The 26,321-nt window shown below is 41.5% G+C and overlaps 1 protein-coding gene across 10 annotated transcripts in view; it reads right to left on the reverse strand.

Annotated features, from left to right (window-relative positions):
- Positions 1-26,321, reverse strand: part of PHACTR1 (phosphatase and actin regulator 1) — a 447,348-nt gene that overhangs the window by 188,106 nt on the left and 232,921 nt on the right. For all 10 annotated transcript variants that reach the window (XM_048839855.2, XM_048839854.2, XM_048839850.2 and 7 more), the window contains one exon: positions 5,792-5,956. In XM_048839855.2, the coding sequence (XP_048695812.1) occupies positions 5,792-5,956 (165 nt within the window). The remainder of the gene's footprint in view (positions 1-5,791; positions 5,957-26,321) is intronic.

Below are 26,321 nucleotides of genomic sequence, written 5' to 3' on the forward strand. Positions count from 1 at the left end.
ACATGTGTTTGAAATACATGGAGAAATGATGAAGAGAGACGTTGGCCAGTTGTTATAAGATGAAATTTTAGGAAAAGAGATTGGAGCCATATAGTTGATTAAAACTAGGACTGTCATCTTTGTTAACTAAGGTGGTGATATCAGTGCAAATTTTATTGTCCAAACTGAATCTGCAAATGTAAAGAAGGAACTTTAGGAGTAAGCATCAACTTTCTCACAGACACTTAGAATTGTAGCCTTTACCAAAGACTACATTTATCATTTTACAAAGGGCACTGTGGGGTGAGGATCTGTCAGAACTGTGGCAATACTGTCTAGTTACTAGTTAAAGTCTGGAAGATACTGGAATGCAGAGTTCAAAAGATTAGCCAGTTGCAGAGGGGTCTGGTTAGAGCAAGGGTGGGTAAAGTTTTTGGTCTGAGGGCCACATCAGGTTTCTGAAATTGAATGGAGGGCCAGTTAGGGGAGGCTGTGCCTCCCAAACAGCTAGGTGTGGCCTGGCCCCCGCCCCCAATCCGACCCCCCCTGTTCCCTGCTCCATCCAACCACCCCTTCTCCCTGTCCCCAACCGCCCCCAGAACTCCTGCCCCTGACGTCTCCCTGCCGCCCCATCCAATCCCCCTCTCCTTCCTGACTGCCCCCCTGGGACCCATGCCCCCATTCAACCCCCCCTGTTCTTCACCCTCTGAACGTCCCAACCCCTATCCACACCCCTGCCCCTTGACCACCACCCCGAACTCCCCTACCTTCTATCCCACCTCCCCTGCTCCCTGCCCCCTTCCCGCGCTGTCTGGAGTGCCAGTGGCTGGCAGCGCTACAGCCATGCTGCCCAAAGCACCAGGACAGGCAGCCGCACTGCCCGGCTGGAGCCAGCCACTCCACCACGCAGCACAGAGCACCGGGTCAGGCTGCAGCTTTGCAGCTGTGCTGCCCCGAAGCTCGCAACCCTGCCGCCCAGAGCATTGCGCCAGCGGCGCAATGAGTTGAGGCTGCTGGGACTGGGGACAATGGGGAAGGGGCTGGGGGCTAGCCTCCCAGGCCAGGAGCTCAGGGGCTGGGCAGGAGGGTCCCATGGGCCGGATGTGGCCCATGGGCCATAGTTTGCCCACCTCTGGGTTAGAGGTAACTAACTGTTGGGATAAAGTGAGCTTGATATAGCTTATAAACAATGGTCCCTCTCACTGGACTGACTTTATTAGCTTCCGAATTGATTCTTATTATCCAATTAAAGCCTTTAAATTTAAATTAACGTACATGTTGTTAAATTAAAAGACATATTGGCCAACTGGATCTTGGGAGACATAATTTAAATAATCCAACTGACTTGAATCGTATTTTGTAGAACAATTTTTTTTCCTGGTCTGGAAAATGAAATGCCAAGTTTCAACAAACAGAAAAAATAGCATGTGATCATTTAAATAAAGACTGTATCATGATGCATCCACACAACGGGGCCAAATTAAGGTAGCACAGGTGTAATCCAACGGAGGAACTTTGTCAGAGAGGAGAAGATTCATTGTCGGTTTCTTTTGCCATCAGTAAGGACCTGATTCTGTCATGGAGGTCACGGATTTCGTGACTTCTTCCGCTTCAGCCTGCTGCAGCAGTGGGGCTGAAGCACCTGTCTGGTGCGCTTAGGAGTGCGGGATCAGTGGCCCCTGGGGGCTGGAGCAGTGTTGGGGATGGGTCAGCTGCCTGGGGTCCAGAGCAGGAGCAGCAGCTCCGGGGGCCGGAGCAGGAGCAGCAGCCCCCAGTAGGACTCCGACAGTTAATCCCCGCCCCCCCCCACACACACACACGCAGGGTATTTTAAATTAATAAAAAAGTCAAGGACAGGCTTCCATGAATTTTTGTTTATTGCCCTTGACCTGTGACTTTTACTAAGAATATCTGTGACAAAATCTTAACCTTAGCCATCAGTTAGACTGCTCCCTATAAGTTAAAAAAAAAAAAGCCCCATCAAGTGTTACAATGTTGCCATTTAAAACTTTATTATGCTCCCAGCTATGACTGCCAACTGTATCCAACTGCTGACTGCTGCCAAAGCCCTTCAGCCCCTCATGGTAATTAAGGTTATAATGCTTTCTGGAGAAGATGAAGCTTTAGATAAACTGTTTAAACTTTATTTTATTTTTTAAAACTTTTATTCATGCTGTAGTTAAAGTGTGGTCGAGTCTAATTTCGTGTTATAACTTTCTAGTATGGCTCTGCTATAAATATTTATGTTCCAGCCTGGTAACAGTGTCTATCAAGGAAATTCTAGAAGAAATTTCTACTGTAAAGGGTTTTATATCCCAGCTGCTGAAAAAAAATTGCTCTGGAAAGAATTGCACTTTTTTCCTTTATAACTTGTGGTATGTTGTTTTGAAAATTCCATCAGCATTGTTCATTTTAAAAAACTTGAGGTGCACGCAAATCAAATCCCATAATTCATAGATTTCAAGGCCAGAAGGGACCATTGTGATAATCTAATTCGACTTCCTGTATAACACAGGACAAGAACTTCCCAAAATAATTCCTAGAGCAGACCTTTCAGGAAAAAAAAAAAAGTCTAATCTTGATTTAAAAATTGTCAGTGATGAAGAAGCCACCACAACTCCTGGTAAATTGTTCCAATGGTTAATTACCTTCACTTTTAAAAAGTGATGCCTTATTTCCAGTCTGAATTTGTCTAACTTCAATCTCCAGCCATTGAATTACATCATACCGTTCTCTGCTAGATTGAAGAGCCCATTTTTAAATATTTGTTCCCCATGTAGATACTTATGAACCTTAATCAAGTCACCCTTAACCTTCTCTTAGTTAAACTAAATAGACAGAGCTCTTAGAGTCAATAATAAGGTGTGTTTTCTAATCCTTTAATCATTCTCATCGCTATTCTGTAAACCCTCTCCAATTTATCACATCCTTTGAACCGTGGACACTGGAACGGGACACTGTATTCCAGTAATGGGAGCACCAGTGCCAAATTCAGAGGTAAAATAACTTCTCTATTTATAGTCCAGATTCCTCTGTTTATGAATCCAAGGATTGGCCACAGTGTTGCACTGGGAGCTCATGTTCATCTAATTACTCACTAGGACTCCCAAATCTTTTCCTTATCACTGTTTCCCAGGATAGAGTCCCCCATCCTATTAGTATAGCCTACATTCTTTGTTCCTAGATTCATACATTTAGCTATATTAAAACATGTATGGTTTGCTTGAGCCCAGAGTGCTTTATACCAGTGATCATCTTCGTTATTTATCACTCCCCCAATTTTTGTATTATCTGCAAGTGTGTGTGTATGTGTGTGTGTCATCTGAACTCCTGATCTGGATCCAGAGCTTGATCAAAGAGTCTGTTTGGTCCAATCTAATATTTTGGGCCAATGAATAATTTTAAAGTGTGTTCTCTTTCACATTCACTTTAAACTATAGGAAATGCAATGATGCCCACGGATGGGTCACCTGCAAGAAAAGAACCCTAGACCTCTAGATCAAAAAACATGAGCCTCTACTGCTTAGCTAAATGGCCAGGTCCATTAGCACAGTGGCAGTAGCAGATTCATAAACTGCTGTGTATGGTCCAGTCACTAGAGGGAGACAAACAGCCACACTGTGTGGGCAAGGATTACAGAAACATATAAACCCTCTTCACCTTCGATTCCCAGAGACACCTTAGCAATGAAGATAGAGACCATGAAATAATAAACACCACAAGGTGAATATTAGTGTATTGAGATACGCCATGTGTAATAAACATATAACTCAAGCTAGAGCTTCTCTAATTATTTAATCCTATCATAAATCAGTTAACAAAAACTTTTCTTTCTACATAAAGTAACTGTTCTTTATTGTGCTTTTAAACATATTTTGAGGGATCTCAGCTCTCTGGCTGGGAATTCTTTGGCATGGAGTTTTAAATCTAAATAAATAAAAAATGGCTATAAGTGGTTAGCCTTGGGCACTTCAAACAGAGCCAAATCTTAGTCCCCGTTAAAAAAACAAAAAACAAAAACCAGTCCTTTCCTAGGCAAAACTTCCTTTATCCTCAATGGAAGCTAGAACTGAGTAAAGGTGACTAAAGAATTTGGTCCATAACAATCTATCACCAACTTGGACACTGAAAACATTGGAATCTATCAGAGCAAAGATCTTTTTATAATTAGTGATTTTCTGAAAAGCTGGAGTGGATTCTCCTAGGAGATTAATGGCATTTTTTTTTTAAAAAAAGTCACATTTATCAATGCACCAGAGACAGATAACCTAGAATAGGAAGTTGCTTACTGGCTGTCATCATGCCATTTCATGTGTTTGTCTTTTGAGTTACTACAAAAATTAAAGGGATCACCCTTGTGAGATTCAAGGCATCAGACACTAGATCAGTCTCTCTTATCATCATCAATGGAGACTTAACTTGGGATGGTTTTCCTGTTATGTATCATCCTTTATTCTACAAAAAAAGAGAGGGAAATATATAATTTTTACTGTGTTTTTATTCTCTGTGTGGTTACTAAAATGCTTTAGTAATTGGGTTTCAAAAGAGCTATGAGACTCTCACAGAAATTGTGCCACAGAGATCTACAGTAATAACTGATAGAACATGAAGGGCAGGCCATTTGTTTTGCAAAATCATGTCACAAGCCAAAAAAAAGATAGTCACTCAGAGCAACACAGCCACTTATTCCAATTCATTTGTTTCTGCCTGTCAGACCAGGCAGAAGTTGTAAAGCCAGGTAGTTGAGTGGTTTTAGGCACTCACCCTGCAAACCGTAACTTGTGCAATTACCTCATACTCATGTGAGAATTCCCTCTTAATTAAATGCTGCTTGTTGGTGAGTAAGGACCACTAACACAAGTAAGGGCCTGCAGGATCAGAGCGCACAGTTAAGTCCTGTCTACACAATAAACTTTCACCGTGCTGTAGACATGGGAACGGTCAAGTGTGTGATATCCAGAATCACTGCTGGCACCTCACAGTGTGAGATCCATAGTATTCTGTTTCTGGGTTTATCTTCATAAAGAGGTATGAAGTGAAAAATCTTATTTTGCCACAGCCACCCCAAAATCATTGTAGGGGCAGTGGGGAGAAGGTTCACAGATACACTCCACACTTTCCCAAAGTTAGTGTTTGGATCTGGGGTATTGGCTCAGCCCTCTCTCTGATACAAAAACATGTTTTTGCAATTTTCAATACCTTTTTATAAAAAATGTCCAAGAGTAGGAATCTGAGAAAGGCATGGCGAAAGAGCCTCACTTGTCTCAGAAGAAGGGATACTGGTCATTCCAGTCCAGTTGAATGAACAATTTGTTATTATATCAGTTTAATTGTCTTAACTGCTTTTTCCTGGTTATTATTTTAATTCTTCATTATTTGTAAAAACTTTTACAACATCTGAAAGTAACTGCATTCTCCACTGATGTTCTCTCTTGATTTTTACCAGTTACTCTGACCTTTTTATCCTCCATGTTTCTCATAGAACAGAAGTCAACATGACTTCATTTGGTTTACTTGCTTTTTCTGAGCTTCACTAATATCAGAGGTTGCGTACACACCTGTGGCAAGTTTTGGCACTTCAAAATTGTTCCATTGTTTTTTAAATGCATCACACAAAAATGGGATTTTTTTAAAAAATGCTCAGCAACAAAGTGATATATCTTTTTAGAATTTGGAGTACATTTCCAACAAAGTTATAATATTTTTAAGTTGATCACTGTTTGTGCCTACATTACTTATTCATGACTCTGTACTGTTTTCAGCTCATTTGAACAAACAATTTAAAAACAGTCAGCCAATGCATGTTTCTTACCTGCAGAAGTGTGTTTGAACTTTTCACTCTTCTTCTTCCTCCATTTCCATGGCTTGAAAATCCTTCCTATATTGGCAAACTTACTTCTTCGCCTGATTGGAGGAGTGTGGGTGCCTGGTACTAGAGAGTCTGAACGCATTGCAGCCAGTCTTTCCACTTCGTCAGCTATTTTTCCCCAAGAGGAGGAGGAGAAGAAGAAGAAAAAGAAGGAAGCGTTAACAACATTGTGTAGCACCGCACAGATGGTCAACATTTTCATGGTACGGATAGCAGTCAAATAATGTGACAAAGATTTTGTTTATTTAATCCTTTAAATGGAATCCAAGCCCTGTTACAAAGGTCAATATTAATCATATCAACAAATTAATCAGAGGAGATGCTTTGGTCTTGGGTAATCCGTCACCCAGCCAGCATTGGCGAAGGAGCTTGAGAGAGATTTTTCTCCAGGGAGATTTTAAAAGCATTGATTATTTTTGGTGGTGTTTCTATTCGTTCTGATGTTTATCAGGGACAGAGAGGAGCAAAAGAACAACAACTTACTGTTTTAGGAGAAATATTGCCACTCTTTACCACAATGTATGTGAATATTATTTGATAAATAGTGAGGACTAAAAATTCCTTGGGGGCCATTACTGTCTCAGTTAACATCTCATTCTTTTCCCCTTCCAGTCCATTCTCTCAACCAAGGAACTCTGGAAATCCAGTAGAGTTCAAACTTAACAACACCTGGCATCATAGCGATTATGAGTATGTTCTGAAACTTCTTTCCTTTAACACAGGAGGTTTTGCAGTGAATTTCCTAGCATGGTCACAATTTGCACTGAGTTTGTTGTGCTAAAATATTTCTAATGAAGATTTTCAGAAGTTGAATAGTTGCAACAAGTAATCTTCTGTTGGTCAAAATCTAAACTGCACCCACAACACATGCAAGTGAGTGCAAAAGAGTCAACTATGCGTGCAGCATTATACTATTTTTGGTGCAAGACGATTAATCATATTTGAAAATTTTGGGGAGATTTTTCATGCATAGTTATCTGTAGGGAACACCCCCCTCACTTTTACAGGCAAAACTTTATGCTGGTATTTTTGAAAATTAATACATTCGTGATCAAATTATCAGTATTTCACTAAAATTAGAGATGGATCTGAACCACATAGATCAGATCTAAACCTCCCCAAAGTTTAAGGGCATTTGATTCAGGCTCCTTTTAAAATAAAATAAACCCAGCAGAATAAACTGCAATCAAATGTGCTTTCCCAGTATGAAAGGTGAAGTAACTGTTTCCCATCCTCCTGCCATTTTGCCCCTCTGCATCCTACTATGTTCCCCCAAATTCTATAGTGCCTCAGTGGAAAGAGCAGAGCTTGGTCTTTCCCTCCATTTATGCTCTATAAAATACAGCCAAAGACCTGGATTTATGTCTCCCCGTCTAACTATAATTTCCATTAGCAGTTTCAAAAAAGACAAAAACAGTAGCATTATTCAATATCAAACTAAGAGCCAACCCAGGTTCTACAATCTGGCTGAGCTCTGCTCAGCACAGGGTGGGCGGAGGAGAAGATGGCTTCACAATTCCTTTATTCCCATGATTCTGGGATCTGCAGTCAAGTGCCTCAACAGCCGTTTAGAGCAATTTAGCCCAATCTGTCTTTACTTCATCCAAATGGCTCCCAATCCCAATCCTGTTTGTTCAGCCAGTGACAGCCTCCTCCCACCCACTCTGTTTCACATCAGATCTAAATTTTCCCTCATCCCCATGGCACTAACACTCGACCCTCCCCACTTTTCCCCTGGCTCTGCGTCCCAATCTATTTCTGACATTGCTGACCCTCCTTCCCCCTCTTTACCCCCCAGTCCAGCTCTTGTCCCCTTCTTCATACAAGTAAGGCTGTTTTCTCCTCCATGCTGCTGGGGTATCAGTGGGGAATGGGGGACAAGGAGTAATTGAGAGGACAGGAGACACAGGCTCCCTGCTGTCAGTTCCTGTGCATGGTGCCACCAGAATCCCCTGCACCTGGGAGCAGTAATTGTAGGGAAAGTCCAGCTCCGCCCCTGCAGCCCTGGGCTGAAGCACGCTCAGTTGCTCCATGGGGATGGTACACATGCAGTCGAAGTCAGCAGGTAGGAGCTGTGAGGGGATGGAGCATGCTCAGTGCTGACAGAATCTCTGTAGATTTTAGCTGTCAAATTCTAATAATAAGGTAACAATTCTAATAGTATTTTCTTCTAAAATCTTCTTCCTAGAAATGCCTGAATGGCTTTTGTTCAAACTTTCCAAAGGGTGCGATAGTGGGGAGGGAGGGAAGAAAAAGGGAAGATTCAGCCTGAGGCGAACAGCCATCATGGGACATTTCAGCCCAAATGGTTAAAATTTGGCAAAGTTATAGGCAATTGGAAACAGAGTCTTCCAATAAAGCAACCTTAAGTACAGGTGGTGCTACCTATATATTAGATATGCCTTTATACACAGACTGCCCACCTAGATATTTTGAAGGATATCGTAGGTGGGGAGCTCTTCTTTTTGAAATATAAAGAACAAGTTTCCTTTTAGCTACAAAGGCAGCTTGTTTTTCTACTCGGATTAAATGAATCAGTCTTTTGGGGGGAAAGGAAGGGGGAGGAAGGGGGAGGGGCACAGGCATTTAAATTACAGGGGGAAAAAATAGCTCACAAACTTGAACTAGCTTTCCAAGACTCCCAAAATAGTTTGAAAGTTTCAGACTCCAAACTCCATGACATTTTCTAATCTCCAGCTCCCAGTCTGCATTTCTACATTTTTTCTTTTTCTACTGAAGCACACAAGTTTAATCAATTTATTCTGACAAAAAAGTCACTAATTCTTTAAAAAAAAAATCTCGAGTATAAAATGTGGCACATCTGGTAAAATATGTTCCTCATTACACCACTGAGCTATTATAACAAAAGCCCAAGTGGGGGAAAAAGTTGGAGTTAGGTGTATGTTTCACTGCACTTTGCTGAAGAAGCAGAAAAAACAGAAAAGCACGGGCTGGAGGAGCACAGTAATCTACTTTGGAGGAGGTGGGGGCGCTTAGGAGAACATTTGCTTTGCCCTAAAAGCAGAGAAAAAAGGTAGCCTGGTTAAAGCATGTGGCTCTTCACAGGATGGCACACAGAGCTGACATGCTCAGTGTGATGTGGTGCCAGATACAAAGCCTGGGGATTGCTGAATCAAGGCTAGAAATTGCATGGTTGTGCAGAGCAAATCAGTGAGAGGAACAAAGAAGAAACCAGAAAACTCCTTATACCCTCTGACTTCACTGGAAGTTACTCTGTTTTGAAGAACAAAATGGTTTTCACTTTCCATTCAGGAAATCATGAATCAAAGCAAACCCCTTTTTCCCTTTAATAAAATAAAAAAAAAAGTGCCAGAGGCTAAGGCACATCTAACCAACCATGCTCTGACTCAATGTTTTCCACTGCTGTGGCTTTTAAGAGCTTCTGCTAAAGAGATGGGCAGGTCTCTGGGCACCACTGTGATACTTGACTGGAAATTGTATAGGGTATAAAAGCATTCTGCTGAACCAACTGGGAATGACACCATGAGGCTTCTTATTCAGCCTGACTTTCACAATGAAACACACAGCTATGTGAGAAACAAAACTGCAAATGAACTCAAAATCCCTCCAACCCACCTCCCCCCACTCTCCTGTGCTCCTCAAATGGGCCACAATTACTGCTACAAATCACTCTTGATTACTAAATTGCACAGAGCTGCAGTACTCCCTCTTTATAAGGCTGCTCTAATTTGGGGCATCACTAAGGCTAGGGCTAGTCCTGTTTGAATTGATATCCATTATAGATCTCCTCTCTTCATGATACGCACCGTCTTTATAAGTTACAGCTTTCCTCCCCTTAAGAGCACTTCCTCTTTTAGGGCCAATTCCTAAGGGTCTATACTCAAGCAAATCTCTCACTGAAGTCAAAGGGAAGTTACCCAAATAAAGATCGAGTCCATAAAGAGCTAGAAACTGTCACAGACAGTGTCAAAACCATTTCCATATTTTGACTTTCTTTCACTGAATTTCAATATCTTGTCTCATGCAGAACTATGTTCCAGGAGTCCTACTGTGCATCCCATTAGCCGGGAGCTCTTCTCCTTCATCCTTTCCAAATAAGCACAATGCAACTAATGCAAGTAACAGAATTTCTCCCTCTCTTTTTTTAAAAAAAGTCTACTTCACATTTCATGAAATATACTTCCAAATGTACTAACTCAAACATCATGATCACTGTAGAGGAATGACTGAATTAGAACCATATACACTACAGTCTTCATAAAGGAGTTAGAGTAAAGATAAGAGAGTAAAAGCCATACTTCACTCCCATTTTCTGTCATCTCTTTTGCTTCAATTAGCCATGTTCCCTCTGCCTTTTTGGCTTCTCATGATTATTGACTAGCTGTGGGCTTTGACACCCACTAATGACAGCAGGCTTTGTAGGCGGTTTTCACACTCTTCCTGTTCCCAAAGAAGGTGGTGCTTTCAAGACTGCAAACTAACCCAGACCTACATATTTATTGCCTTTGGGAGAGAAAAGCAGGTCAGTACTTACCAATTTGCTATACTGATACTGCTAAACTGCTGTGTGTTTTGGGGCCTTTCATCACAGTATTGCAATTTTGTCCTTTGACTGGCACAACAAATACAAGATGATGTTTATAATCGTCACCATAATGACAAATACTCAGCACGTACAAATGGTGTTCACCTTATATCCCAGGAATGTCAAGCACACAATACTGTTGGTGAACAGGACACCACATGAACTGAAATACACATAAGCTTGACGCACAGGCTTTTCCTGAACAAATGGAAAGACACTGCAAGATTTCAAGACGACTTGAAAGTAGGGCAGGAGGATGACCCACTTCCCACTCATCATCTTCCTCCTCACCAATGCCTTGCAGGAGAAATGACAGGACTAAATAGAACGGTGTTTCACAGGTGTCTGGTGATAATAGTGTTGCCAATTCAGGATTTTAATCACAAATCTAGCAAAACTTGGTGTTCTTCATAAAGCCACAGATCAAAGGACTAGGTAAGAATCTGAGGGTCTATTAAAAAAGTTTCTAGTCCTCATGGTTATAGAGAAAAACTTGAAAACCTGACTATAATGCACCCCCAAAGACTCACAAACTAATCAAAAGAACCACAAATGTTCCATTTTGTCTCATGATTTTGAAGACAGACAATCTCAGGGTATTTTGGGTCATGACTCATGATTTCTCAGTACCTGGGGCTGGCAATATGATGTAGAGGCACCACAGATGGTACACGGCTGTGTAAGTAGAATAGTCAGGACAAAGAACTGTTTGCAAAACAGTATCTTATTACTGTAGGTGCAACAGTGAAGCCCAGGAGAAAACATGACTGAAAAACCTCGTATTCCACACTTCTGAGTGTTCTGCCTCTTTCAATGCAAAGCCTTTCTGAGTATCTATTGTCCCTGCCCCCTCTGAAAATCAGCTGGATGCAGAGGTGGCCTACTTCCCAAGCTCTGAGAGTTGCAAAACATGGATCAATGACCCTCAAAGATGGTAAGGAGCCCCAGTTTTGGTTGGGAGATGTCTGGGTGGGCATCATACCAGTTGTTGAGATAAAGAATATCCCAGATTTCATTTTAAAAATTAATATGCTTGCATCTCTGCATTCAGGTACAGAGAACTAGATCATAGCTGAATGGCTGACAATCAGCTAACTGATCATGCACAACAACCCCTCTGCATCAAACAGCATCTTCCTCTCCAGTAACTCCACTAGTATTTTATCTAACCTCATTTATGCAGTTTGCAATGCTGTTGTAAACATGTTGGTCCAGGATATGAGAGAGACAAGGTGGGTGAGACACTATCTTTTACTGGACCAAAAGAGACAAGCTTTTGAGCTCCACAGAGCTCTTCTTCACGTCCTGACTTTAACGACAGGACCTTAAATAGAGGAGAAGAGTAACAACAAAATAATCGAGTTGTCAATTTGTTTACAAGCTACATCTAACCTCACCTCATTCTTAGCTTCAGTCTCTAACCAATTTCAGCTGCAATTGCTTCTAGCTGTCAAGACTTCTTTTGCACTCTGAATCCAGAATGTTCCAGAACTTAAACCACACACACAGTCAGTTCTTAAAAGCCCCATACACCACAAAACTCAGTGGAGTTATTGTGAAAGTACACCCCTTTTCAGACGGTCTTCAGAGCATCCAGCCAACATTATAATAACCAGTAACAACCACCATAACTGTTGAAACTTTTTTTTGTTCTCTTTACCTGAATTAGATCATTTTAAATCTAATTTCAGATTCTCATTTTTCCTTATTCTCCTACAGGAAAGCTGAGCCTTTCCTGCTTTCCTATTAACACCTGATATTTTTGTAGGGTTATCGTCCCTTAATTGCCTTTTTTTTCAGGCATTGAGTTCTACTGGTCCTCCCCCTTCTTCCCATTTGAACCTTCCTTAAAGCTTTTCAGTGTCTGTTTTACAATGAAAGGCCCAACGCTGCATGCAGCATTCCAAGCACCGTTTTATCGAGATAGGATTATTACCTCATTTGCTTTATAAGAAATCCTAGTAAAAACATGTTTTAGGATGGCATTTGCCGTTTTTGCAATGGCATTGAATTGTCAGTTCATATCCAGTTTATGATCCCCTATGAGGTCTGCAGCTTCATTTCTCTGCATTCTAAATAGCACTAGCTCATTTCTCTGATGATGATTATTTCTCTCTAGGTGTATTACTTTACATTTTATCTGCAAACAGAATCTCATCTCATTTACATTTACCCATCTCGATACACCTGTCAGATCACTCTGCAATTCTGATTTTTCCTATATGGTGTTTATAATCCCTTTCTAAGTTTGATATCATCTGCAGGTTTAATCAATGTGGCATATATACATTTTTCTCTTGATTAAAAGGTATATAATTGAAAAGTACAAGTTTAAAAACTGAGCTGTGCAAGACCTCACTTCATACCTCCCCCACATTTTGAGGTTAAATTGTTAATAATTAATGGCTGATTGCAACAGGTCAGACAATTTCTTTAATCAACACTATGCTGCAGTGGTTTTTATTGATACAAAATCCTTCTAATCTCTAAGACTGTTTATTTTTATATATGTAGAATGGATACTTTACTAACCAAGCCTGTAAGGATACAAAATAAAGAATATTAGGTTTGACTAATCTGAGCTATGCTTTATCCACAATGTGACTTTCACTGCTCATCACGTTCTTCACTGCTGAAGTGTTTAACACATATAGATTTCCTTATTATTGGTCACAAAAACCTGCTATTGAAGTTAGACCAAGTATTTGATAATTTTCTAGGGGTAAATTTGTCTAAAGCATCTAAATGAGTTAGGAGCTTAAGCCTCCTTTTCAAAAGTCATTGCAACTTAGGCTCCTAAAATCACTATGAATCTCCTTTACCTTTCCTTATCTTTTTTAAGGCCCATTCTTAAAAGCCTTGCTCACACAAGTAAGCCAACTGACATCAATAGGACTACTTTGGGGCTCGATGTCCTAAGCCACAAGAAGAGGAGGGGAGTAAAGATGATCACACATCCCCAGCCCAACCATGGTGTGCCAGCATCTGGGCTCCCAGATCTTAGATCCAGGTCCTAGAAGGGAGCTCAGGGGCCTTATGAAAGATGCCGTCCCCATGAAGCAAGTGGCAAGAGAGTGTGGGGAGTAGGTTGAGCCATTGAGACTGCCCCCACACATGCTGACCAATGGAGCTGGTTGGTCATGCAGGTGGAATTGAAGGGTATGTTGCACCCTGCAAAACGGTGCCACAAATTACTAACACTGCTACGGCAACCAGGATGCTCCAGGAGGAATGGGGGATGTCTCTGAGGCATGATGCCTCCTGGTATTCCCCATGGAATGGTGCCTTCATGTGCAGTCCCTTACTCAAAGCTCTGTTAATGACCCAATTTAGCCCTTTGCGGGTAAGCATTGCAGGATCAGACCCTTAGAAAGCACAGAAGCACTTTATTTCTATTACATGCAACCTACAGGTGGAACAGCATCAATGTGCAAACACACTACTACAGGTATATCCCCCAACCCTACTTATCACACTCAATGTCATGGCACTTCCCCCCCTACCCCCTTCATTTCCACTCCATATTCTTATCTATGTTCAGCACCATTCAACCAGATGCCCTCCAACACTTCAGTAGCTGCACATGTAACCCTACTTTCTGAGACTGAATGCAAGGGATCCACACAAACAATTCCTTTTGGTCTTTCTTGATATCTAAGCTTTTGGAAATACAATGTTCATCCTGCCTGCATCCCTACAGGCATGGCAGCAAGTTCATAACACTATACAGACTCAGTCACTCTCTCTCAAAATAAATGTCACAATTACTTTGCAACTGCCTGTGAGAATAAGGTTAAATCCCACAACATCGAAAACAGCCAAGTAAAATCGCACACACGTAGGGTTATCTCTAATCTAGGGCTCTGGTCTTAAATGAAATAGCCACTATAGAAGTCACAAGCAAAAGATTTTCATTGGATTTTGAGATCATGTCCCTGCATGATGGCAACTCCCATTGATGTAAACGATGACTGGATCTGTGTAACTGAGGGTGGAATCAAACCGCATAGCTATCATCTCGGGATAGTATTTCTTGATACTGTTAGCTTGTTAGACCAGATGGAGACAAGCCTCACTTTCATTTGAGTCATGCCCTGACTGATCAAAACTGGAGTTCAAGCTCATTAATCATAGTTAAAGTACCCTCTGATGCCCAAGGATGTGGAAGACAGATAAACACAGCTTCCTTTAGGCAAATCTTCAAATGCTTAGCAATGACTTCTTCGGCATGAAAAACAGAATTGGATTCCAAGATCATTCCATTCCTAAATTTCCTTCAGTCGTGAATGAGGTAATTAATTTTTATCAAATATATTGTTTCTGTGAAAGGCCAGCTCCCCATTGCATTAAATCATCATCAGACAGGTGCTGGTATTGACTAAGTTCTCAGGGTCTGATTCTTCTCCGATAATGATGTAAATTGGGGAGTAATTCCATTGAATTACAATCATGCAAAGCTGGTGTGAGAAAATCAGGTGATATCATCAGATAGTGGTGATGTTTTTGATCACAGACATGTTACCAATAATTGTATGTACCTGATTACAACTTCACCATTTATCAGAACGATCCAGAAGGGCCAGATTCTGACACACACACCTTGGATAGTACCTTGTCCTACAAATAGTTTAACTGAAAACAATGGAACTTCTTATAGTGTGTGAAATCGGGCCTTTAATGAATGGACAACTAGCTCTGAATGTTGCCTATTTTGAGATGCTCTGATATATATCAAAACTTTGTGTGACTTCTTAGGAAACTCTTGGTCAACTAAAAGAAATATCTGACCCCCTTTTGCAGATCCTGTAAGTGAGATTATCCAATAATAGTTTTTATAAAAAGGGGCCTTCTAAATCACAAATCTTTAGATTATTCAGACACCACATGGGACTGTAATGTCAACCAAAAGCTGCAGTGTACAGACAATGCTACATCACCCGTTTTAAAAAAAAAAAAAAGGTAATTTTGACAATGAGAACAGATTCTGTAAATAGCCTTTTTAAATATAGCTGTGACACTGGGGTTTCCATCCAGTATGAAACTGGAGAAAAGCCTGTTGAAGAGTCTTTGGATTAAGTTTAGAGGCAAAAGCGACAAGGGTGGTGTCGTGGTGGGCGTCTGCTATAGACCACCAGACTAGGAGGATCAGGTAGACGAGGCTTTCTTCAGACAACTAACAGAAGTTTCCAGATCACAGGCCCTGGTTCTCATGGGGGACTTCAATCACCCTGACATCTGCTGGGAGAGCAATACAGCAGTGCACAGACAATCCAGGAAGTTTTTGGAAAGTGTTGGGGACAACTTCCTGATGCAAGTGCTGGAGGAATCAAATAGGGGCCATGCTCCTCTTGATCTGCTGCTCACAAACAGGGAAGAATTGGTAGGGGAAGTGGGTGGCAACCTGGGCAGCAGTGACCATGAGATGGTCAAGTGCAGGATCCTGACAAAAGGAAGAGAGGAGAGCAACAGAATACGGACCCTGGACTTCAGAAAAGCAGAATTTGACTCCCTCAGGGAACTGATGGGCAGGATCCCCTGGGAGGCTAATATGAAGGGGAAAGGAGTCAAGGATTGCTGGCTGTATTTTACTGAGGGCGCAGGAACAAACCATCCCAATGTGAGAAAGAATAGCAAATATGACAGGTAACCAGCTTGGCTTAACAGAGAAACCTTTGGTGAGCTTAAACACAAAAAGGAAGCTGACAAGAAGTGGAAACTTGAACAGATGACTAGGGAGGAGTATAAAAATATTGCTTGAGCATGCAGTGGTGTAATCAGGAAGGCCAAAGAACAATTGGAGTTGCAGCTAGCAAGGGATGTGAAGGGTAACAAGAAGGGTTTCTACAGGTATGTTAGCAACAAGATGGTCAGGGAAAGTGTGTAACCCTTACTGATGGGGGAGGCAGCCTAGTGACAGATGATGTGGAAAAAGCTGAAGTACTCAATGCTTTTTTTGCCTCGATCTTCACAGACAAGGTCAGCTGCCAGATTGCTGCACTGGGCAATACAGTATGTGGAGGAGGTGAGCAGCCCTCAGTGGTGAAAGAACAGGTTAAGGACTATTTAGAAAAGCTGGACATGCACAAGTCCATGCAATGCATCTGAGGGTGCCTAGGGAGTTGGCTGATGTGATTGCAGAGCCATCGGCATTATCTCTGAAAACTTGTGGTAATCGGGGGAGGTCCTGGATGATTGGAAAAAGGCAAATATAGTACCCATCTTTTAAAAAGGGAAGGAGGAGAATCCAGGGAACTACAAACCAGTCAGCTCCCATCAGTCCCTGGAAAAATCGTGGAGCGGGTCCTCAAGGAATCCTTTTTGAAGCACTTGGAGGAGAGGAAGGTGATCAGGAACAGTCAACATGGATTCACCAAGGGTATGTCATGCCTGACCAACCTGATTGCCTTCTGTGATGAGATAATGGTCTCTCAGGATGTGGGAAAAGCAGTGATGTGATAAACCTTGACTTTAGCAAAGTTTTTGATACGGTCTCCCACAGTATTCTTGCCAGCAAGTTAAAGAAGTATGGGCTGGATGAATAGACTATAAGGTGGATAGAAAACTGGTTAGATCGTTGGGCTCAACAGGTAGTGATCAATGGCTCAATGTCTAGTTGGCAGCCGCTATCAAGCGGAGTATCCCAGAGGTTGGTCCTGGGGCCGGTTTTGTTCAACATCCTCATTAATGATCTGGATGATGGGACGGATTGTACCCTCAGCAGGTTTGCAGATGACACTGAGCTCAGGGGGAGAGATAGATACACTGGAGGGTAGGGATAGGGTCCAGAGTGACTTAGACAAATTGGAGGATTGGGCCAAAAGAAATCTGATGAGGTTCAACAAGGACAAGTGCAGAGTCCTGCACTTAGGACAGAAGAATCCCATGCACTGCTAAAGGCTGAGGACTGACTGGCTAAGTGGTAGTTCTGCAGAAAAGGACCTGGGATTACAGTGGACAAGAAACTGGATAAAAGTCAACAGTGTGCCATTGTTGTCAAGAAGGCTAATGGCATATTGGGCTGCATTAGTAGGAGCATTGCCAGCAGATCAAGGGAAGTGATTATTCCCCCTCTATTCGGCACTGGTGAGGCCACACCTGGAGTATTGTGTCCAGTTTTGGACCGCCCACTACAGAATGGATGTGGATAAATTGGAGAGAGTCCAGTGGAGGGCAACGAAAATCATTATGGGGCTAGGGTACATGACTTAGGAGGAGAGACTGAGGGAATGGAGCTTATTTAGTCTGCAGAAGAGAAAAGAGTGAAGAGGGATTTGATAGCAGCCTTCAACTACCTGAAGCGGGGTTCCAAAGAGAATGGAACTAGGCTGTTCTCGGTGGTGGCAGAAGACAGAACAAGGAGCAACGGTCTCAAGTTGCAGTGAGGGAGGTCTAGGTTGGATATTATGAAAATTTTTTACTAGGAACGAGATGAAGCACTGGAATGCATTACCTAGGGAGGTAATCTCCATCTTTAGAGGTTTTTAAGGCCCGGCTTGACAAAGCCCTGGCTGGGATGATTTAGTTGGGGTTGGTCCTGCTTTGAGCAGGGGGTTGGACTAGATGACCTCCTGAGGTCTCTTCCAACCCCAATCTTCTATGATCACCATAACAGCCAGGAGAAAAGGCAAAGTAACTAGTTTAAGAGCTAAACTGCCCAAACTATTCCCTTTTAATTTGTATTTTGCTTCTCTTGGGAAAAATAAACGACTGTTTCTGTCCTTTAAAGAAGTTGATAGGAAGCTGGCCAAGAGGAAAAAGAGTAATTAGACCAAATGGTACAAGCAAAAATCTGTTTTAGTGGACTCTAATTGAGAGGAGCCAGTTTGTATCTATCAATCTCAGTACAAGCAGTTAGAAGGAAAGGTGAAGTCTTTCAAGTTAAGATGCCTAAAGTCAGGCATTTAAGGTCTGGTCTAACTCCCATTACAGTAAATGGGGAGCCCTTCCCTTGATCACCACGGAAGCTGGATAATAAGTCACAGATTTTTACCCAGTACACCTAGCGATTAAGTTAGTTGGGCTGGGAGTCACGACTTGTGGGTAAATTTTGCCCTTTCTTTCACCCATGCAATCCAATTGACTTGTAAATGAGGGCAGAATCTAACCCCTCTATCCTCTTCCTGTGTCTGCTGCTGATCTGACAGATCTAAGCACCAGGCACGGAGTGAGTGTGAGGGCGTGAACTGCTCTCTCACCCATATATGTGGTCCTCTCCAGGTCAGGCTGAAGCATGCTGGAAAAACAAAACAGGAAGCCTGCACTGCTGCAGCCTAGCCTGTGGAGAGAGGACTCTAGTGCCCAGCGCTGACATTTAGACACCTTTCCTCAGGATTAGAATTCACATCCAGAAATATAAATCAGCAGAGAAAGTACTTCAGCTTGGCCTTCTTAATCTAATGCATTCTTTTGTAACAACAACCAGCCACAGCTGTTTGAGGAAGAAACTGATGGCCTGTTCTGAGCCATAATTGCAAATAAAGCATTCTGGCAGATTGGGCCTACCTATACAAAGCCACTTGTCCTTGAAATTGACAATAATTTCATTGTGTAATATTATGAGGGTCACAACAGTAGGTATTTGCAGTAGATTTTATTTCAATACTGCAGTTGGAAAAAATAAAGAAACACAATTAGACAATTCTTACAACACAACAAAGATATCTTCCTTTCACCCACTAGCTGCTGTGCATTTGGCACCATGCAGCAGGCCTGTGCAAAAGAATCTGCACATATACTAGAAATGGTGAATTATGGACTTTCCAAAGGTCTTACCATACAGGCTTCACAAAATTATTCTTTTACAAAGAAATACATAACTAGAGTTACCATCAGCAAAAACTCCTTCTGATCTATTTCTGCAGTAAGGGAAACTAGGCACTGTGCATCTGGGGGTAACTTGGACAGGAGATATGCACTTGCTTTCATGCTGAATTCTATGACCAAAATATTTTTGCAATATTCTACAAATTTCGTAAACATTTTTCAGCATGGCCTTGAAATTTTGGCTAAGCAAAACTGCTGCATTCATAAAACCTCTTAACTAAACTGGAATTGGCAAAAAGGGATTATTACAAAAATCTCAAAGCAAAAAGGCAGGAGTAATATTTGTTTTATATTTGCAATAGAGAATAGCCTAAACTGCAATATTTGGATCCAGATTTCAGACTTCCCAAAATTTGCAAACTAGTGGATTCAGGTTGGCCCTCTGTAAAAAGGGGGGTGGGGGGCAGGGGAAATCAGTTTTAAAAAAACATCTCTGTATCCAGGTTCAGATGTTTGGTGTGGATGTGGTGGGCCCATTTCTATTACAAACATACACAAATGGAGACATGTAAAACTCTGCAACAGCAAAAAATAGTGAAGTTAATGAGCACTGATAGGAGGTGAAGAGCTGCAACCCTGGTTTGTCAACAGAATTTGAGTAGCAGCTCTACTAGCTGAAGTCAGCTGCTTTCTAACATAATTACCTCCCTCCCACCCATCCACAATACGGACTTGCATTTCTTATAATTTCCACCATATATGGACCCATTACCCACGGCAGACTGCGGGGAATAAAAAAAAAGGGGAGGGGTGACTTTTTTAGTGGCGGAATGCAGGATCAGATAAAGAGCTGAACTTGCCACTCTGGCAACCCACGCCAAGTATGGGAAAGGGAGAAGAGAAAGTTAGGAATTACAGGGTGTCCATTCTTTCTTTAACAGTTAGGGACATACATGTTATGATTTTATGTTGTGATGTGTACACATTGCACGAGTAAGAGAAAGATGTGTTCATATTTAACTCCGCTCATCATGGCCAGTATAAATGCATAAAAAGCCACTCACACTTTTACACTTTAGAATTACTGGACATATTCTGGGAATCAAACTACAAGTACATAATACTGGCCTAATTCATTAGATGTGCAATGATGGGAGGAGCAAAGGGTCCCTGAGCCATCTTGCTGGTACAGGGCAGGAATGTTTAGAGAGGCCAGTTCTGGAAAATGGGAAAAGGAAAGATGCATTCTGGGATGAGCCTAAATTAGGCTACACACCAGAGCTTCATGAGACCCTATCTAGTGCCTGGCACTGACTGCAATATATATATGCTGAGTCAGGCTCCTAGCCCTCACATCCACAAGCCAGCAGATCAAGTCCCTTTGGGGATGGTGAATATTGTTGAGAGCTTTAGTTAATCCCCCCATCTATAGCTTAGGAAAGTAAATGCACTAGGGTGAGGAGTGTATCCTGTCCTGCTGCTGCATGGGTAAGTTTCAGGGAGGGGAAAAGAGTTTTTTTTTTTTTTACTTGTGAGCCCTATTTTCCCCACATCACCTGTGTGCTTAAATACAGCAAACTCTCACAACACCCATCCTTGTTTCTCTGCCTTTTAGTAATCTTTGCAATTTAAAAACAGATTGTAAAGTAGCATCAGGAAGATAAGAAATGATAAGTTTGAAAACATGAATAAACATAAAACATAAATCCTGTTTGAATTGTTTTAATTTCAGCTGATGGAGAACAAACAATGTTTCTACAGAAAAAATTTATGGTACAAAAATTAAGCAAACTGACAACGTCTCCATGTTGGAAATTATTCCCCCCCTCCCACCCCTCACCACACACACTTTGCTTGTACTATATTGGATACGTCTCCTAATCCAGCAAATTTCAAGGCAATTGTGCCTCAATAGTTGTGCAGGAGACATTGTTAATGAGTTCTTAGGGCCTCCGTATGACAGGGATCACTGACATTATAGTCCATAGGTGCCCCAAAGAAGCTTTCTAATATGTGGACCATGGACATAATAGACCACAGTGGCATTTCCAGAACCAGTTTAGCTTGTCAATATGTATTTGGGGACTCTATAATATGTAAATTCTGACTGTAAAAAACTCTAAAGCACAAAGGTCTGCTTAGCAACATTTTAATCTGTGGATTCTTGACTCACCAGACAGCAGTATCTCCAGGTCACAACCTATACACTCCTTTGTGCATAACTCACTGCAACATAATATGGATTTGAACTGATCTTTGCTGGACCCAAGCAAGTCCCTCTTCAAAAATCCTGGTTCTCAATTATTGCACCTTTGCATTCAAAAAGTCCAGTCTTGCAATTACTGCACATTTGCATTTTTAGACATTTTAAACTGAATAACTTTAAAATATCTTTACTTTTGTTCTTCAATTTCTTTTGTGATTAGGTGAAACAGAAATCATTCTCAGCTGCCAAAGTCTCCCAAGACATATTCAAAAGTTGCAGCCATTTTAATATTTATGTCCTATATCCATAGTGCCCAAATCCATTAGACTAATGGCCTAAAAAATGTCAGGCAAAAGACGACTAAGGGCAAAATCCTTCCCTTAAGTATCGTGGCTCTCTGCTGGGTGGTGGTGGAAATGGAGTGGCATCTGCTGAACTATGGCACTATAATAATCATTACTCCACTATAGGGCAGGACAGCTCAGAACAGGCAGTGCCAGGAGGAAAATATGTGAAGTGTAATTTACTGCTTCCCCAAAATGTCCAAGCTAATGTGTGTGTTGCACACTGTAGCATGTGTGCTGAGGGACGGGTGATATGGCCATATCCCTGAACTGTTGGATCACAACCCTTGAGGCCAGCAGGCATTGTACTTGAGCCCCTCTCATAGTAGTGTTGGATTAGAACATTGCCCTGATGCTGGACTGATGCACTGGGAGTGGCTCCCTGAACCTTCTTCTCCTCTAATACACCCAGGGCAGGATTTGGACATAAAGCTCTTTTTAAGTCATAAGAGTGCTTAAAAAGGCATCAGATGTCCATGCGATGTACCATTTACACATCCTTTTTTCTGAGCTGATTCCTTGTACGTTAAATGTTGCCTCAATGGTCCTGCAATCTCAACTACAGTCAGTGAACAAAGGAGCGCGCCTAGCAGTGTGAGCTACTTCTTTTGGACTTTTCAGAAAGCCAATATCAGGCCTTACATTTCATTAGAATCCTACTAAAGACCCAGAAAATAAGACATTGCAGGCAATTCTTATTTTTAATCTAGTCAGATGGGGTGTGCATGTGTGGTTGTTCTTTATATTGTTTTAGTGCCTACAATACGCTAGGTGCTTTCCAAACACAAAGACTCTGTCAGACACATCTCCCCTACTGTAAAGTGGGGCCAAAAACAGAGATGGGGAAGGGGAAGAGAGACAGGACCAAAGGCTTTTTTTCTTCCCCTCTCCTTGTCCTTGCTGTGGCCAAGGGGCTGTGAAAGGAATAAAGTTGTAGAGACCCATCCCTCTCACAACAGCCAGAAAACTCTGGAGTGGAACAAGAGAATGAAAGAGCCTCTTTTTTCCCAGGAGCTAAACAGAGGAGGAGCCTTAAATCATACTCCTACTAGCTACAGATGGATACAAAAGATGGAGCCCCCAAATATATTCCATTCTCCTCTCACCCTCCACCCCAGCCCACCCAGAATCTGGTAAAAATCACAGCACTTCCAAACTTATGGTGCTGGCATGAAGACTGGGCTTCTTAGACATCACATACTATAATACTGCCTTTAACCCTGACCTGTGTCTGCCTTTAACCCTGACCGCCCTCATCTTTCATATCAGTCTCTCCCTAGTAGGTTAATCCAGTTAGCAGGCGTTCAGTGAGTTTTGCAAGACCTTGTCTGGCAGATTTCATAGACAAGAAGCTAAATTTTCTTTTGCTTAACTTCATCCAATTACTCCTGGAAATCCTGACAGATCCTTAGCAAGATATCACCATGTACATTTATACTATGCTCCTGAAATTATGCTTTGATTACTAAGTGGGGTGGATAAGAAGGCCACAGCACGAAGGCACGTTCTTCTATGCTCTCTGACTACAAATGAGACGTGCTGATGTAACAAATCATAGGTATCTATTACAAGGCACTGAAATAGAGCAAGAAATAAAATGTTATTGCTATAAAAATTAAAATGATGTGGAATATTTGCCTCCCTCTCTGATCAAACAGCAGAACACAACAGTATTAAACATCCAACAGTATATTTAAAAAGTTAGGGTTTTGCAATGTTTTGCCAGTCAAGCAGGAACTCATAACAGCTGTACCCTCCTGATGCTTTTTCGCCTTGCAGGTACTAAGTACCAGCACTTACTACTTCCGACTCTAGACAAAAGGCAAATCATTTTGCCTGAACAAGAAAAAAAAAAAGATGCAAAAACACATGAGATTAAAAGAAATAGAATGTGAATGAAAAAGACAAAGGAGAAAGAAAGAAAACTGAACCATTTATTTGAAGACTGGGTTGGATCTACCCTTCTGATTTCTTTTCTACCTTCCCAATGTCCCTGTGTTCTGCTCCTTACTCAGATTTGTGCCTTGGTATTATTAGTAATAAACAGTAATAATACCTGATTTAAGGTATGCTGCTCCACAGATCACATTTTCCATTAATGAATCAGAAGCTTTATTTTACATAAGAAACAGTCAACCATGCAAAACATCCTGCTATGGAGACTCCACTAAGGAGAGGCAAATAAGTAAAGGGACAATACTTGAAAATGAAAAAGGAGAGAGGAGAAAACTAACTACTTAGCATATCTGTGGCTGAGGTATAAACATAGGTCAAATAAAATTAAGGGGGCAAAGTATGAGACATATATAAGAATAAGGAACAACATGCTTGTTCAGACCAATGGTCTATCCAGTTTGGTATCTCTCTCTCTCTTACAGTGGCCAGCATCAGATGCTTTGGAAGAAAGTGCAATAATCTCTAGTGGATAATTATGGAATAACCTGTCCCCAGGGAAAGTTTCTTCCTCAATCCTATCATTTAGTTGTTGGGCATGGCTCTGAAGCGTAAGAATTCACAGTACAGTCCTTATAAAAATAATTTAAAATTCTAACTATAGAAGTTCTCATTATCCAAATAAACATCTAATCTCTTTAAAAATCTCACTAAGGCCTTGTCTTCACTGATAATCTTGTGGTAATGAGTATCATGGGTTAATTCTACATTATGTACAAAAATATTTTCTTTTAATTCTTTCATGACATGTCCCCAAGTTTTTGCAGCAAGAGAAGAGTTAAATAGAAGCACTAGCTTTACCATCTCTATGCTATTCATTATTTTGCACACCTTTATCATGTCTCTTTTTACTCACCATCTCCTTTCATGTGGAAGTATTTCAGTGCCTTTAATCATTTTGATCACTTTTCTTTGAACTCCCTCTATTTCTGCTCTATCTATTTTGGGACAGAATGACCAGAACTCAACAAAGCATTCAAGGTGATGACAACCACTGATTTATAGACTGACATTTCACTAATTTCAACTTTATTTGCTATCCCAGTCTTTATACTTCCTAACATTTTGTTTGCTTTTTGGACTACCGCCACCACCAAAGTTTTAATGACGAGCCTTCGGTGTTGCCCAGGCCTCTCTCTTTGACAGGCTTAAATAACAATATTTTCCAATTTGATCTTCATCATGGGACAGGAAGCCATGTCACCTCCAAAGATGGCACCTAAGCTTAGAAGACAGCAGAGTCCACAGAGAGAAGCAAGACTGGAGCAGGCCACTTGGCTGCTCCCTAAAGACACTGAAACTGGAAGGTGATGGCAGACTAGTGGGTCTTTCCTCTAATAACATTCTCTGCAGTACACCTCTGCATCAATAGGGTCTAACGAGAATGAGACAGGCTGATCAAAATGTCACAAACACAGAACATGATTTAAAAAAATAACACGTCCACCAATTTTTTCCTTTCCCACCCCCACTTCTTGTGTTTTCTTTTTTCACAATTGTGGGCAATAACCCCAAAGTATTCTTTTCTCTCCTCCCTCCTAGTTTTAAAACTGCAAACAATTATATGAACAGACTGTTCTATAACAGGGAAGCCTGCTGCACTTTCTCCTCCAGGTTACCACTAACTTTCATTGGAGAAAAAGGAAATTACTCAGACTCCTGGGGGCAGGGGACAAAGAACTGGAATGCTGGTCTTTGGGCCTCGCTTTGGGAAGCGGTGACTTTTTTGCTCTGTTATCTAGTTTCCCCAATAGGGTTCCCCACTTGTCATCTGTGGTTTCCTCAAAGACCTCAGTCGATACTGGGAGTTCTATAGGGCCTTAAATCACGTCTAAATCATTGCCAGGACTCTCTATAATAAGCCCAATGCTCTCCTGAGTAATGTTCTGCACAGACTTGCCAGTGAACCTCTCATGGTTAGCCAAGGCTTGCAAAGATCTTTGATTGTGTACAACCATTTTATTTTGGGGCCAGAGATTTCTGTCACAAGCAGTTTAGCGGAATATGAATGATTCATTACAGTGCTGTACAAGTGTAGTTAACTACTTGCCTCAGGCAGAGAAATTAAGTTTTGGGTAAGGAAGTTCTTTTGACCTTATTTCAGCTCCTAAAGATTGAAGGTGTGATTTTCTCCCTTTTTCTTTCAACTAGCAAGTCTGCAGTTAAAACTGTTTCAATTTCCAATGTTTAAGGAAAGCATCACGTAAATCATCAGCCTTCTACTGTATTCCTTTGAATTTGCAATCCTTAAATAGGTACCACAAAGTTACCAGTGTGTTATGTTGCACACAATCCTGCCTGATCCTTTGTCCCTATGCAAGGGCCAGCCCCAACAGCAATCCCTGTGCTCCATCAGCACGACAGCTCTCTTTGTGTGCAAGACATTCTAAAGTGAATGAAGGGATGGGATCCTAGCTAGGTGCTACATTCTGGCAAGCAGAATTAACCAGACGTGCAGAAGGGACCCAGAGTGATGGCGGTTACACCAAATAATATCACACACTGTGCTTGCGGGAGCTCTCAGAACTCCCCTTGGGGTAGTGCAACCCCACAATACTTCCAGAACAGGGTTGTGTATAAAAGGTACATAATCTAGGCTATGGATGTTTCTTTCATTTAGGATGCATCCACACTAGGAAA

Source organism: Caretta caretta, chromosome 2 (genome assembly GCF_965140235.1).
Source record: "Caretta caretta isolate rCarCar2 chromosome 2, rCarCar1.hap1, whole genome shotgun sequence".
Taxonomy (NCBI): Eukaryota; Metazoa; Chordata; order Testudines; family Cheloniidae; genus Caretta; species Caretta caretta.